This window comes from Astatotilapia calliptera, chromosome 7, assembly GCF_964374335.1.
Source record: "Astatotilapia calliptera chromosome 7, fAstCal68.1, whole genome shotgun sequence".
NCBI classification, from domain to species: domain Eukaryota; kingdom Metazoa; phylum Chordata; class Actinopteri; order Cichliformes; family Cichlidae; genus Astatotilapia; species Astatotilapia calliptera.
Window position 1 is genome coordinate 10,844,320 of NC_137428.1, and position 15,708 is coordinate 10,860,027.

At 40.3% G+C, this 15,708-nt stretch overlaps 2 protein-coding genes across 3 annotated transcripts in view; both read left to right on the top strand.

Moving 5' to 3' along the window:
* hydin (HYDIN axonemal central pair apparatus protein) overlaps positions 1-6,524 on the top strand; it is a 78,108-nt gene extending 71,584 nt beyond the window's left edge. The window contains 20 exon segments of the mRNA XM_080304711.1: positions 391-539; positions 541-622; positions 912-1,000; positions 1,002-1,047; positions 1,129-1,293; positions 2,824-2,868; positions 2,870-2,928; positions 3,058-3,205; positions 3,806-3,890; positions 3,893-3,929; positions 4,086-4,256; positions 4,541-4,661; positions 4,664-4,695; positions 4,780-4,834; positions 4,836-5,012; positions 5,099-5,183; positions 5,186-5,310; positions 5,502-5,705; positions 5,707-5,784; positions 6,212-6,524. Of these exon segments, the coding sequence (XP_080160837.1) occupies positions 391-539; positions 541-622; positions 912-1,000; positions 1,002-1,047; positions 1,129-1,293; positions 2,824-2,868; positions 2,870-2,928; positions 3,058-3,205; positions 3,806-3,890; positions 3,893-3,929; positions 4,086-4,256; positions 4,541-4,661; positions 4,664-4,695; positions 4,780-4,834; positions 4,836-5,012; positions 5,099-5,183; positions 5,186-5,310; positions 5,502-5,705; positions 5,707-5,784; positions 6,212-6,415 (2,157 nt within the window). The 3' untranslated portion in view covers positions 6,416-6,524.
* An 843-nt stretch (positions 6,525-7,367) lies between these two features.
* The window catches only part of necab2 (N-terminal EF-hand calcium binding protein 2), a 149,198-nt gene continuing 140,857 nt past the window's right edge, over positions 7,368-15,708 (top strand). For both annotated transcript variants that reach the window (XM_026172965.2, XM_080303435.1), the window contains exons 1-2: positions 7,368-7,753; positions 11,947-11,971. In XM_026172965.2, coding sequence (XP_026028750.1) covers positions 7,427-7,753; positions 11,947-11,971 — 352 coding nt within the window. In that variant the 5' untranslated portion in view covers positions 7,368-7,426. The remainder of the gene's footprint in view (positions 7,754-11,946; positions 11,972-15,708) is intronic.

A 15,708-nucleotide genomic window follows, 5' to 3' on the forward strand; every position in this document is an offset into this window, starting at 1 on the left:
TGCTGTTTTCACACTCTTGCCTGGCTTGTTAGCTGGTAACCTTTTCTGACTGGACCGACTCCTGGTCTTTAATTCCTTTCATAGAGGGCAGCAAACACAATGCATGACATTTGGATAGTGGTTAAATTGGAACATATGCACATTCACATTTTTTTCCAGTTGATTCCAGTAACTGAATAATTGATGTCTGATGCACTTCACAGTGGCTGCAGCTACTTGTCACATAATCTTGTCCCAAGCTTCCCACAACAGGGAAGCTACGTCACCTGGAGGATCCAGAAACAATAGAGTCTTTCAATTTCCTGTTTCTTATCCCAATTAATTAATGTTGTAATTAACGGTCTCAGTTTTTGATGTATTAACAATACATGAGCTCAAAAATTTTGACAGTCTAAAACTAACTTCCTGGCCTTCCCACTCCTCAGCCTCCAGTGCCAGTTCAAGAACACTGACGTCCTTCAGATGAACTTCCAGCCAGATGTTTTGTCGGCTGGTGGTTTAATGGAGATAAGTGAGCCACGTCAGTATCATGAAACCCTCCTTCACCTTAGACAGCTGTGTCACGAAACAGGTGGACATACTTGGCCAAGGCATCGAGATCAAGGGGAGAAAGACTACATGAGTGCAATAGTAAGTAACGTTGGTTGAATATGCACCACTAATGAAACTGGGTTAAGAGGGAAGTTTTGGGGTAATATTGTAACATATATTTATATGAATGAAGCGTAACCTGAAACATACAGTTTTAATACCATCAAGCTTTCCACGGGATCACTGTATTGATGTTGTACTTTTAGATTTCTCCTTCCTCACTGTCTTAATTATGTTCTGCTGAGCCTCTCCATTTGACTTCATAATTTGATTTTAAAATATATCAAAATCTATATGTATTTGATATCTTTATGTCCTAGCTGGAAGTTGAGGATCCAAGGCAAAAGAAGGTGAAACTTGGTCCTCTGAAAATGGGTCAAAAGGGGGAAAAGCAGGTGGTTCTGGTAGCCTTCGTGCACCCTGATGCTCAGCACAGATAAACCAGTTAATCAAAAGGTATGCAAACAGACAACACAGACAACGCACACATAAACAGTGGGACACTAAAGCAACACTTAATGTCACCCTGTCTTCCAGGATCTATATTTCAGTCCAGCAGGTGAACTGCCGCTGAAGTTGAGCAGGGGTTCATGTGCTGTTCAGATCCATTTCTCACCTCATCAGCGCGTTCCTCCCTTCACTGCTGAGCTGAAGTTTGTAGGACTCCTGCACCCCCTGCTGACCATCCAAGGTTCCTGCCAGGTAGCCTGTTAAATACAGATACTGTCAGGGCTGGACTGGCCATCGGGCATACCGGGCACTTGCCCGGTGGGCGCTCGTGATTTTTCATTTTTATGGGCCGATGGGGTTTTATTTCTTTTCTTTTTTTTAACGGTATAAATGAATAGTGGTGGATTGGCCAGTTGGTCATGATCGACTCTGGGCTGGACCAATTACAGCCCAGAGTCGAACTTTAAAGTTTAGGTGAAAAGCAACGTGATTTCTCACGTACGACTTCAGCTAGAAAGTTGCTAATTCAATCATGAAACTGATCAATGATCAGCTGATCGGCTTTTCTCTCTGCGCCAGGAAGAGGAAACCGGCGGATGTCGCGCTAAACAACAGCAGCACGTTTAAGCTTGATCAGCTGTTGTTAGAATTTATTTAATATTAATTTCTAGTATCAGCTGATGTTTGCTGGAGCCACAGCTGTAAAGCTGCTGGTCATGATGTCGGTTTGTATATGTGGTGAGAGGGAAACATGAAGATGAAACCAGGAGATGTCCTTACTGAATCATCAGAGCTGAACAGGTGATGGAGAAACAGGTTTACCTTTTAGGTGACATGAACGAGTTGAAGGGAAGTTATGAACTGTTTCTGAGAGACAAATAACACCAGGATCCTTTTTTAGGTAGCTGACAGCTGGTAACTGTGCAGGGGCGGGTCTAGCAAAGTTTTGCCAGGGGGGCAGGTAGGGCATTAACAGGGAGAGGGGGGCACAAAGAAATACTTTTCTTTCTTATTCTCATTTAAAATGTCTAGCTTTTAATAAATAATTATCTGAATCTTACAACCAAAGTTTTCATATTATGTAAAATGTATAGAAATCCATTATTGTATTCAGTAAATATTAAGTCTAGTATATACCCTAAGTTATAGTATTCTATCCTTTGGGAAGGTACCATCTATGAAGTCTGCAATTCTGCTGAAGAAAGATGTTGAATCTATTTAATAACTGGAGAAAAATAATAGATTTCTGTGCATTTGTTTTATACGTGCATTAAATTAAAATTGGTTTTGTCAATTGAGCATCTTGAGGCAGAGGGTGGGGGAGTGGTTCCCTATTTTTTTTCTTTTCTTTTTTTGCTGGGAGTTGGCAACCCTATTAGTTAGGTATATGTAATTATAAATTAGGTTGTTTTATATTTTTGCTAAGTACTGTTTAGAATACCAGAATAGGGAGGATGGTGTAGGTTTAAGTTTATTATAAAGGTTTTATGGCTTTTCCTATAATACCATGGTGGGCCGGTCACTAGTCAAAATGCCCGGGCTGATTTTTTTGTCCCAGTCCAGCCCTGGATACTGTAATCATGTAGTCGAAAGTCTAATCGGGAGTACGTTTTTACACAGTTCCTTTAAAACAGAAAGAGAAAAGTTCTAATGAATTCTGAATGTTAACAGTAATACTATAACAAAGTAGGACTTGCTATATATGCCATATGCTATATTATAAGCAAGAATGTTAGCTCTGTATATCATATAGTCTTAATTTATTTCATGTAAAACTACCAGGATGTCAAAGTCCAGCTAGAAGAGAGCTACTTTGGAGCTGTAGTCCCAACGTTCCCAGATCAGGAAGAAGAATGTTACGATGAATACTGGTGACACTGGTGCCCAGTAAGATTAGACAGCAGTGACAAACACATCTTCACTCAGAAACATCAATATTGTGTTACTGCAGTTATCACAATGCTTCACATATTATAGCTGCATATATTTCTGCCTGTTTGCTTTTTTCCTTAACAGGTTTAAGTGGAAAACAGAGGATTTTCCTGCAGAGTTATGCATCATGCCACCTAATGTATATATCTGTCCAGGAATGGAGGTTCCCTTTCCAAACGACTTTTGCCTCTGTGTCACTGGCTCCTGCATCGCGGCCTCCACTAGCAAAGAGGTTTGACTCTTTTTTTCACCATTCTGCACTATATTTGTGCCAAAGGGAAAAGTACAGTGTTGACTAATATGATGAAAACAATAACATATTTGCTGTTTTAAGTTGATGATGATTTTATTCTGAATGTATCACAGATACAACAGCATAACTGAAAGCTTTTTGCACTCAGCAAAGCTAAAAGATTAGTTATCTGGGTATTGATTTTGAGGCTTTTCCAGAGGGAATACAATCTAAAAGGTGCCTTGTCAGCACTGTGACTACTTGGGCCTGGTTAGAGGCCAGCATCAGGTAATGAGAGACATTGATTCGGCTCATTTGGAACAGGCAGCAGCTGCTGACAGATTTAAGGATTTGTAAAAACTATTAGTCAGTTTCAATTAGCTGAGTAGTTCTGAGAAAAGGCTTTAGGAAATTTCTCATGTTATGTTATCTTGAGAATGAGTTACAGGCAATCTGATTTTATCATAAATGCAAAGATTAATTTCTGTGTTTGAGATAAAACCCTACGCTTGATCAGATTTCTCTCCCTGACAACATCCAATGTAACAAGATGATATAATGAGTTTATCTTCCCATATCAAATACTACTTGTAATGTAAGTGCTCCCACACACAGACCCTGTCTGTCCCCAACCCCACAATCCAGTGTTGCACCATCAAACCTGTCATTGAGGGCAAGCATTGGAGTTCTACCGATCTATGACTATGACTGCTCCTGGAAAAAACACACCAGGTAGAAGAGCCATCATCTAAATAGAATCTATCATTTATTTGAAAAACTGGGTATATTTAATACTTTTTTAATATCGAAAAGGTTACAGATAATAACACTATCTATGTAACTATAACAATTTAATTAGTCTCTGTTTATCCTTTCTCTTGCCTCAGGGATCTGCCTTTTTTGCCTTTCCTGATGGGGCAGGCGTGCTGTACACCTTGCAGGGAGCTGCCGATCCTCCTGTGGCAGAGAACACTATTGGGCATGAGCTACCTGCTAAAACTCACCACACAGTGTTGCTCCCTGTGCACAACTGGCTCTCTAGGCACCAGGGGTAAACACTTAGTCGGGAACTATATACACTTGAGCTGCTCTTAAGTGATATCTCTCTCCTTAGCAGCTAAATCACCAACTAGTTTCAACTGTGTTGTCTAAACTGAGATGGACACACAAAATTTTACATGTTGAAATTTTCTTGTAGAAAATAAAAAGTAAAGTGTAGGAAAGGATCCCAGTTAAGCAAAGCTTTTTCGGTGCTAATATAGAAATCCATAGTTCCTGGCAAATTATGCAACAGATGTATAACAGAGCCATGAGTGTCCTCATCTGTGTTCTCAGGTTCCTTGTTCGTCTAGAGACAATGAAGCCTGACAAGCCAGATGCTACAGTGTCCCTCAAGGAAATCAAGTTTATTGATGTCCCTGCCCATGCTAAGAGGGACTACGACATGTTTTTTTTTTTTTAACATACACAGAGGGACAGTATAACACCAAGGTTCACTCAAGCATACACATCCAGACTTGGATAACTATTTTTTTTAGCCTTGTTCTCACATCATCCTTTTATCTTCATCCTTGGGTGACATTCATTAATGATGAGACAGGTGAGTATTTGTTCTACCTCGTTATCTTCAAAGGCAACATCTCCAGGAGTCCTGTCCACCATCAAGCTGGGGAGACCTGTTTGTCAGGTGCCCTTGGCCACTATTGAAGTAGAGAACCCTCTGACCCAGACAGCCTGCCTTACTACTGAGTGTAAATGTCGTGGCATCATCGTCCAACTTCAGCCCAGTGTGCCAGGACAATCCAAGGTAGATAATGAGTACATCTGCCATCACATTAAAAAAAAACTGTGTGACTCTTACGGGCATAATGTGTGTGTGTCTTTTCTTTACAGGTTTCTTTGGCTGTTCATTACATGCCTCTGCATCCAGGTGAATCTACTGCCCGTCTGACTTTGTTCAGCAATGAGCTGGGCCACTTCGACTCAGAGCTCTTCCCCCACCACCAGAGCAATCTGTAGACTTCAATACTTTGCTGGGCAGCAGCCACTCTGTCACTGTAATGTTTAACAATTACTCACGCTTCACAACCGAGTACTGCTGCAAGGTAAAAAGTGGAAAAACAATAGCCCTTTCTTCCCTTTCTGTACATTTATTCTATCAACAGTACTGTACATGTGGTCAGTGTCAGCATTCATCACCGAGGCTTCCTTGTTATCTGCTCTCTGTAATTCGTCAACACAAAAAGTTGATTTACTTGCTCTCATGGAAACACCTTGTGTTATCTCTGTCCTACAGACTGACCGTCCGGCCTTTATTGTAGACAAGAATGTCAGCGCATTACCAGTTTTCCCTTCAGGCTCAAAGGCCAGTATGGAGGTCTGTTTCGAGCCTTATCAGCTGGGGTAAATGAGAGGCCAGCTAAGGCTATCTTCAGTAATTGGTGGTGAATACATCTTTCCCCTACAAGGGTTCTGTCTCCCCACCCAAACCTCAAAGCCTGTTCAGCATCAAAGCCGCTGGGAACGTCATTATCCCCTTCAAGAATGTGTTCCTGCAGACCACCACGTTCTCTCTTCTGGTAAAGAGCAAGTAGAATTTACAAAAGTCGGCACTATAAGACAATCGGAACAAAGAGGGAAAGTTAAAAATGTCTTATCAACAAAGCTGAAGATGGTTACAACCTTCTAAAACAAACAGCCTGCAGGCAGCCAATACACTTATTAAAAATAGGGATGCTTTACTAAGGCTTATTTCCTTTAAATATTTACACTGAGTTCATTGCCAGCATTGCCAACACGGAGCAAGATGATTTAAATTTAGCCTGGAACAGATTGCAGTGTGCAGAGTGGTGCAACCTGGCTTATGTTTAGACAAATTGTGCTCCTGCTTGTCTTAGATGCAGCTTTCACATCTTCAGCATCTATAAAATGTTTCGATTCAATTTATGTTTCATTTACACGTCTCTTATTCAGATTTGATGTAACTTGAACCCTGCTCATGTCTAGGCTGACAACTCCCATTTGACTGTCAAAAGAGGTCGCAACATTCAATTCGAAGAGACCCAAAAAATCCTGGTGTCATTTGAGGTTCCTCCAGACGGCTCTCCAGGACCATGGTCAGACAGCTTGATCATCTCCAGTCGGCACTCCGAGGGCCACGGGAGGCCCTACTCATGGGTTTATTATCTGAAGGGTATTAAGGTATCTTAGAGACATGTGCACATGCAGAGAGATTGACTATAGATGTAAACATGAATGCACTTAAGAAATTAGGCCTTAATTTCTGGATGTTTATATGTTTTGTTATTTTTCTGTAGAATGTTACTCATTTAATTGCCAAAATGTTCAAGCCAGAATGTGTTGTGTATTTGCGTGATTTAAATAACTAGCTGTCACAAATCTGTTGGTTAATATTTAATAATTAACTCAATACATCCTGCATATAAAACTTGCCCACGCACGTCACTGCACATTTTTTACCACATGGGGGCAATCGTGTCAAGTGATTGACCCTTTCTTATGTTCCAGCGATGGGGCAAGATGTATAACATACCTGACTTTACTTCCTTGTGGTAATCGCGATAACCTGTTTGTTAACTTTGCAATGTGACTGAATTCATCCAGACTGCCCTGCGTGCTGTTAAACACATGGTACATTACGGGGAAGACAACAGTACAGCGGAAAGGGCAAAGCTGGGGGAGTCGCTCATTACCAAAGGTTAGAGCTGTCACATAACACTGATCCGCTAATGACTTCTTTTTACTCCATGAGGAAAATCCTCTGATCCACCCATTGCCACACATAACTGATGGCCCACACCTCCTGTTGTCACTGTGGAAGGAATAAACTGTGCCACGATCTCCAGTCAGATTCAGATAGTTCAAAGTGATCTGCAACTTTGCTATTTTACAACACCATGAAAAAATAGTCCCGTGTTTTTACACTGTAAGAAAAGTATTAGCAGTGGAGGCGAGATATTTTAGCACTTGTAAATACGAAAGCGTTGATAATAACACTAAAATAAAAAGTGTAATAAACTCACTTAAATCTCCAAAGCTGTTAAATATCAGCGCCTACAAGCACGTATGGGTAGATAGGGTAGCTCTGTAGGGGTGGATGTGATTTGGGGTGGGTGCTGTGATGTAAGAGGGGAGCTGGGGTGGGGGTGGGGGTTCTCTCTCCCCCCATAGAGCGCAGCATGAGCGCTCCGCAGCAAAAGGATGTGTGAGCAGGCAGCGCGCTACTGTAGGGACGGAGTCCACAAACTGCTGAACAAAGAACAAGCCAAACTTCGAGCCCAAGAAAGCCGCGAGCAGCCGAACCCCGTAGCCGGTCAGGACAGCGAGTCCGCAACGGCAGCGCAGTCCGGAAACAGCGGCGCCCAGCCCGGTGGAATCGACGGGCTCGTCCGCTGGATCGTCACCAAAATGAGCGACAACAAGAACATCTCCAGCCGGGAGTACGCCTCCAGTAAGGAGGAGGTGGCCGTGGCTCAGGAGCAGTTCTTCGCTCCGGAACCGCGGAGAGGCATCTCCGTTATTTTGGATGTGAGTATGGAAATGCACCGGTTTGGCGGGTGCAGGGCGGGTGGTTGCTGGGTATGAAGACATCCAGCGCGTACGGACCGGTGCAGTGCGCACTTACGCGCAGATACTCGTGGCTTGGTAGAGTAGGCGGAAGATTTGACACTTTGGTGATGAATGTGGAAGCCCGGGAGCAGCCTCAACGCGCTGAGCTCAGTTTCCATATCTTTCCTGAATGACCCATCCAAAAAATTCACTGTACTTTTATTGCATCTTATTAAGCAATATTCTCTTATGCGTCTTTGTTCACCTCTTCATCACCAATAAAAGTCATGCATTTATAGTCGAGAGGCAGCTTTACTTTTACTCCTGGCTTTACTGTCAGTCCAACGTGCAGTAGCTACGCTCACACCAATTTTATGACTGCTATTTAATTATTCATGAGAAAGTCTTACTACCATATTGTTATTGATCCATTCCTTACAGCCACTGCTTAGTATTCTCACTCCTGATGTAATACCTTTCTGTTATCAGACAGCTAATAACTGAGCAGCCTTCCTGCATTAAAAGTGGCACTTAGCGCAGTGCTGATTTGGGTCAACTCATCAATACTATTGGGTTACTTTTCATCTTGGCGGCTGTAAATGTTTCCCCAGGAGATCTGATGATGCTGCTTTATTAGGGTAAAAAAAAAAAGAGAGAAAGTAGTTCAGCTTCTGCAAAATCCTGACCCAGACCTAAATAATCTGATAGGGTGGTAAAGAAGGGGGTCCATGGAAAACTAATTATGATCAAGACCAGTACACCAATGTATCCTAGAACCCTAGTAAACTCATTCTGTCTGTGTTTGTGTGTAAAGGATGTTGTGAGGGGTGTAACCTAGTTTGCTGAGTTTGAGCCAAGCAACTGTCCGCTAAGACAGATGTTACAGTAAAAGTGTTTGTAAGTGAACAAGCAAACAATAAAACTGTGCTGCAGTCATATCTATATTTGAGGAGAGCTTTGTTTTCATTGTATATGCATGTATGTGTTCATATTTCATTTTCTGATTAAAGGTCCTGTTGGATTGTTGTTTTTTCCACCCTCTCACTCCCTGTTAGAAATGTGCCATACTCTCTCAGAGTGGCTGACTTCCTGATATCAGCTATGAACTCATTCTGGCATTTTCTCTTGAGTCCTCTGCAACGTCTTCAACTTTGAAATGTTAATCGTTTCTTCATTTTCCAATATTATTGACTCCAGAGTTATTATTGTGGTGAACAAGTCGAGACCAAAGAGGTTTGAGTGATTGCTCTGCACGTGCGCATGTGCCTGCGGTCAGCGCTTCCCTCATTAGATCCTCAGCCTGCTTGTTTTTCCTTTACTGTTCAAGTCTTCGCCTGCATCTTAACCCCACTGTACCTTTCTCGCTATTCATTCAATTCCTTTCATCCTTTGTCTCTTCCTTTTCCTTCCCTTCTCTCCTCACCTAATTTCCTCCATATCCTTCTTGCCCCTCCCCCTGCCCAGAAACCTACATTCTTGATAAGGTTAGAGATGGATGCAACACTCTCCTCTGCCTCTGTCTTCTTTTTCTATTTTGCCGGATCTTCTCTCCTCTGCTGTCGCTCGTTTTCTTCTCACTCTGTGTTTCTGTTACGACTCTTTACAAAAACACACAAACGCGCACGCACACACCGCCTCTTCATCGCAACACTTTGCCTCCTCTCCAAGCTTGTTTGTTTCCAGTAGCTCCAGAGTTGGCTCTTTTTCTGTGGAGTTGAGTGCACCCCAGGGTGCAGCCGGAAAGCAGAACAATGCAGAGCAGCTTGTCATTTGGAACGCCACTCGTCTCAGCAGTTAATGATTTTCTCTTTGGCCTGTTGAGATGGCTGCAAATGCTGTGTGAATGCACCACTTATTTAGAGTTTAACATGCCTCATGCTTGTAAGTGCAATATATATCAGTTTGTGCACTAAAAAGTGGGACCTTTTCTCAAGTTTTCAAATTGCATTCATGATTATTGACCACACTATTTAGATTCCTTTAAAATTAAGGCTGCAACTAACTGTAAACTCATTATTTGTTCCGCTAAGTCTACAAATCATATAATGGATTGATTAACATTTATTTCAACTAATGTGAGAAAATATGCTAAATATGATAAGGAAAAGCATAAAATCCTCGCATTATAGCACCAGGAAACAGAGAACGGCTGTCATTTTTTGCTTCAAAAATAGCCAGACCATGAAGAAATCAAAATGGTTGCTCATCCATTTTAATAGATTCTGATTTAAACAGTGAAATCTTTCTTTTGACATTTACACAAAGCGTTATTGGGGAAAGTATGAAGTAAGTCTAGAACTTTCCTGGCAGTTGCAAAGGTTATTGCAGAAGACCATTTATAAATATTTCTGCAGTTCTGTTCTCAAATGTGATTAAAAGAAATATGCCTACTTCACACATTCAAATCCCATCCACATAATGCATGGTGTAAGTTAAGATTAAACATGGCCAAAAAAATTTTATATCACGAGGTCAGATTATGGGCAACTAATCACTGTAATCCAAAAGCAGGCTTCAGATCTCCCTGAAAACTCAGTTTTTTCTACTCCCAGGTCCATATGATATCAGTGAGAGCTTCCATCCCTGATTTGTTCATTTGAGGGATATAAATCTTGCTGTGAGCACAGTCTCCAACAATCTTTTATTTCTAAGGGGCAGCCATTCAAAAGAAAGCTATTCATTTTATTTTAGTGAGTGTTTGAACACGGGAGCTTTAGGCTAGAATTAAATTTTTAAAAAGAGGATTAAAAAAACCCCAATTGTGCATGCAGTTGCAACTACTGCAGAGTCAAGAATAAAGATATGAAGCTGGAAATGAACATAACACGTCCTTTTAACATCTATCTTTTCTTGTCTCTCTTAGCCGCTGTGGATACTTTTGAAAATGAGTCCCTATTCTCCCAGTAAAAGCACTTTCCTCCTACAGAATCACTTTCTTTTCCTTCCGTATGTTTTAGTAGTTATAGTTTCTAACAAAACGTGCCTTAAAAATTTGGTTATGTTTCTCACAGTCGGAATTATTAATACTGTCTTCTTCTTTTCTGTCTTGCCTGCCTTATTTCATTGTGCCTCCCTCACCGCATCTCCCTCTGTGTTTTTCAATTCGTCGCTGTGCTGAATTCTGGCACTCCTCAGTATGATCGCTTCATATCGCACTCTGAAACGCTGATGAGAGTACCAGTCCTGACATAGGGAAGGAGCTTTCACTCAAGCTATAAATTGTGATGCACAAACACACAGCAAGTAATCATCAATCAGCTACAGATCAGTGACTTCGTTTTGTGTGTCTGCATGTTTTCATCTTCTTACGCACTAATAAACTTTTCACTTGTGCGGCTCTTAACAAACCCTTATCGCACACCACTGCACCTTATCTGGTTTTAGATACGTTTTATTTCAAAGTGTGTTTGTGTGCCAGATTCAGCCTTTGTGTGGATTCAGTGTATGGACTGCAGAGCTCTCCTATAAGGGCCGTGTTGGAAGTAAAAGTCAAAACAGTGAATGGTAGACTGATTATTTCTATTGCCAGTTATTCGCTGTCTGGATTCTGCTCCAGAGAGAGAATTAGTCATTCTCTTACTCACTTTAGAATAACTGCTTTTGTTTATGTTTCCACAATTCAGCAGAGTTTTAGTTTTCATTCATTTTTTCCAGACTCGTGTAATGTTATCTGTTCACTAGCTGAACAAATGGAAATCATGGTCCCAGTCTTATCTTTTGCACGTAGATTACAGCATTGAAGACTGGCCAAAAAAAAGTTTTTGTTCAAAATTTTGTTACAATGAAAATAATGATTTATTTCCTTTTTTCATAAATTTTTTTTATAAAAATATGTCTGGACCTTCATCATCATTGTTGTATGATTTTTTGACCAGAAATTAGTTTTCTGAATTCACAATGACCTCGACCTTGATATTAATTTAAAGCAATTTCAGTAATTTTCAGGAAAATTCCAGTGCATTCCTCAGGATTCAGTACTGGGCCCTGTTCTCTTTTGTGTGTAATGCTTCCACTGAATACCATAGTTTAGAAATTGTTTTTGAATTGATTTGTTGCATTGACTTGCAAATAGTTTAGAATTGAAATGATCCAGTGTTCCTGTTTATACCTCATGCAAATTACTGCAACACAATTACTCTTACTGACGTCAGTGTTTTGCTTTCTGTTCACAGATTTTCAGAAGAGCTGACAAAGATGGTAAGTGGAATTATTCATTAACATAACCTGACTTATTGTCTTACATATAGCATGCAATATTTGTCGACTTCCCTGCATTTTTGATTCCTTTGACTGTTCCAGTTATAACAAAGTCCTTCTCTTACCATTTGGCAGTCATCTTATTTAAGAAGGGATTTTGAAGTATAAACTAAATAAGCACCACTGAGTTCTGATTAAAACTGCTTAAAATGTTTGCTGACTTTTCTCCAAATAATATCTAAAAAGTTTTTTTTCTCATTGAAAGTTAAATTTTATTGAATTTCCCTACAGATTTCAATTCAGGATTCTATATATACTCATTGTTTTTGTTGCAATGAAAGTCAAGAAGCAATGAAATATCCATTGTATGACCTCAAAAATGCTGCTGTCCACTCTATCTTATTTTCAAATAGTTTGCATCAGCAGTTTTGTTCCCAGGGTGAACAAAAATGGATTGAACCGATAGTGGGAACAACCTGTTCCTGAATTATTTTGTCCTGCTCACACAACAGCGCCTTGAGATTTTCTCGGTCTGAAGCCTTTTGTACACCGGGAAAGTGGCAAACCCTGTCTGTCTGTTGTCTGAGCTGCAGCAATATTTTTAGCATTTTGGGATATTAAAGCGCTTTCTGAGGGGAAGTTTATTTTACTGCGTAGCTTTGCCAGTGAGCAGTTTGTTTATGCCCTGTGGCATCACATGCACTGCTTTCTTCCTCTTCATTTTGATCTCTTCTTTTTCTGTTTTATGTATCTCATCCCCTTCTTCCATGCCCGTTTTATCCTATCGCTGTGTTGTTGGCAAAAAGTATTGAACTAATGAGGAAACAACATAAAAAGTTTAGCTTTTAATAGCAGCCAGATGGCCATTTGCTCTTCCAGTATATGTGTGTGTATGTGTGGGAGGGAAGTGGGGGGTTTCTCTGTCATCTGAGCCGATTATTCATTTGTCTTCACCCTAGTATATCCGTTTATTTATGTATAGATTGGTGTTAACTGCCATGATTTCTGGTGTCAGAAACAGTTTTGCCTGTGGCATCAGCTGTCAACATTTTAAATGCTTGCACTGCTTAAGTACCAACTGCTCTGATACAGAGCGGCATTTAAGGCATGTTTACATTTGCAGTTCACACTGATTTTATCCTGAGCGCAGAAATCGTTTTAGCCATTTAGCAGCTATTTTTCCATCACAAACAGTCTGTGGCAACTTTTTGATGTTGCAGCTCCAAACACACACACATCTGCAAATGTCTGTAAAGAGGCAGAAGTGGGGCGGGGGCGGGGGGTTTGGGAAGTTGCTGCAGTGCCAGAGAAGAGTCAGGAACAAAGATGTTGAGTGGTTGTTGTTCAGGATAAATATTATCTGATGTATGGAATACAGGTTAGAGACAAAAAAACAGTAAGCTCAAGAACAGCTATTTTTAGCCTTCCTCCTCTCTCCTGCGAGAAGAACAGGGAACTGTTTTAACAAGTGTGAGAGAAGAGAGATGCTAATGGGGAAAGGAGGAAACTGTTGGATTACAAAAGAAGGTGCAGGGACAGAGAGATTGACATAAGGAGAGGCGGGGGGCAGAATCTAAAAAGAAGAGGAGCAGAGAAAAGTGAATAAGGAGAGGACTGAGGGAATATGGATCATTTATCTCGCAACATGGCAGTAATTGAGCTTCAATTTGCTGAATTCTGTCTTTAAATTCATAGTGCAGAGTTCACAGCTGGTATCTCTGCCCCCAAGCTGCAGAAGTTGCTACAAGCTGGATAGTGTGTGTGTGTGCATGTGTGTGTGTGTGTTGTGTTTTATGCATCCAAATCTACGGTAAATCTAAGCACTGGTGAGCAGAGATGGGAAAAAAGTAATCGGATTACAGTAACGCGTTACAGGTAACGCGTTACTGTAATCCGATTACTTTTTTCAAGTAACGAGTAAAGTAAGGGATTACTATTGCAAAAACGGTAATTAGATTACCGTTACTTTCCCGTAGGAACGCTGCGTTACTGGGTTACTAAAACCGTGATTTTTTGCGAGAATGTCTCATGCAGTGCTTTCTTCCTCTTCATTTTGATCTCTTCTTTTTCTGTTTTATGTATCTCATTGCCTTCTTAGTGTGACCTTTGTGAAAACAGCTGTGTGCAGATCAACAGTGGATCATATATCGAGTGTGGAAGAGAGTATGAGCGTGTAGCGTTTAAAGCATGGAAGTACTGACCTTACTTTGAGTTTGATTCCATAAAAAGTGACAAAAACATTAGTGTCCGTTGTGCGTGGGAAGAAAACTTCTTTTTACACCGAAAAAAAACCCTAAACAAGCTCCAAGTGCGCAACGTTGTAATGGGAAACTCACAGAGAAACTCGCGGATTCTTCCACTGACCGCTGCAACACACCTGCACCAGGGTAAACCTCCGCCTGCTCTACTCCTGCTTTAATGGTGAAAATAGAGCAAAAGGACCGCTAGTCTTTGACTTAATTTATTTTCTGCTGTGTTTTACTTGCATCTATTTGAAAGAGTGAGTGTAAACACAAAAAATATTTTATTTTATGTGCTGGAATGTGCAGAAAATAGCTTTAAATGTTAAACTAATTTATTCAAGTCAGAGAATGTTGCATATAATAAAATTTTTGCTTGATGCATAAATTTAAAAGGTTAGAACTAATAAAACAAGTTTTAAAAGGAGACTTTTCCATTTGATTACATTTTGTATGATAGGTTATGCAGAAAAAGTAGAATTGGGCTGAAAGATCTATCGCTTTGTTACCTATTCAGGTTGTAAATCGTGTTTTTAAAAAGTAACTAAGTAATTAATTACTTTTGAAAATAAGTAATCAGTAAAGTAACAGGATTACTTTTTGGGGGAAGTAATCAGTAATTAGTTACTGATTACTTTTTTCAAGTAACTTGACCAACACTGCTGGTGAGTAACTTTGGTGTTTGTTAATGTATACGGTAATATGAGCATGTGTGCATCAGTATGCGTAAGCCTGTTTAGAAGTGCTGTTTATTTATGTGTGTGTGAGTAAGTGTGTGTGTGGCATTATCAGGGCTGACACACAGGCATTGTTATGCAGTCGGTGGAGTGTTTCAGCAGCCAATAAGGCTCTGAAATAGTTACATCATTTGACAGCTCTTAGTTCACTTTTTTGCACTTGCAGCAGCACCTTTAATATGCCATCAGACTGCTGCAGTTTAGACTGTGAAATAGAAATGTTATGAAATAGTAATCCAGGGACGCTGTTTTAATCAGGTCTGTGTTTGCTCACTTAATGACATTTTGATTTGTAGCACACGGGGGGGGGGGGGGGGGGAAGTCAACTAATTTAATACACAAGTTAATTAAACTTGAAATTTGTAAAAGAAAAAAAAAAACAAACAAACATGTATTCAAACATATTTTTAACCTCCATGATTTACCTTTTACCTTCTTGTTTGATTAACTGTAGGTTTGATGAAATCCTGGAACTGTGTTACAGAAACAAAGCAGTCAACTCTATTTTTCTTAAACCTGGTCCTTACCCTAAATATGATAGTTATCATACAGTTAAAACAGAGATTGACGACGTTTCTGTACTTTGGTCTCTGCACCATTGAAGTTGAATATTAACTAGAACTAGGCCTTCATCTTCTGACTTTTGTTTCTGAGAGACCCTCATTTAACCCTCTCAGGCTCAAATTAAACTTTTTGTTGCTAATGCACAACCAAGTCCTGCAGTGGTACTTCTGAGTAAAAGAAACTCAAAAAATATGTA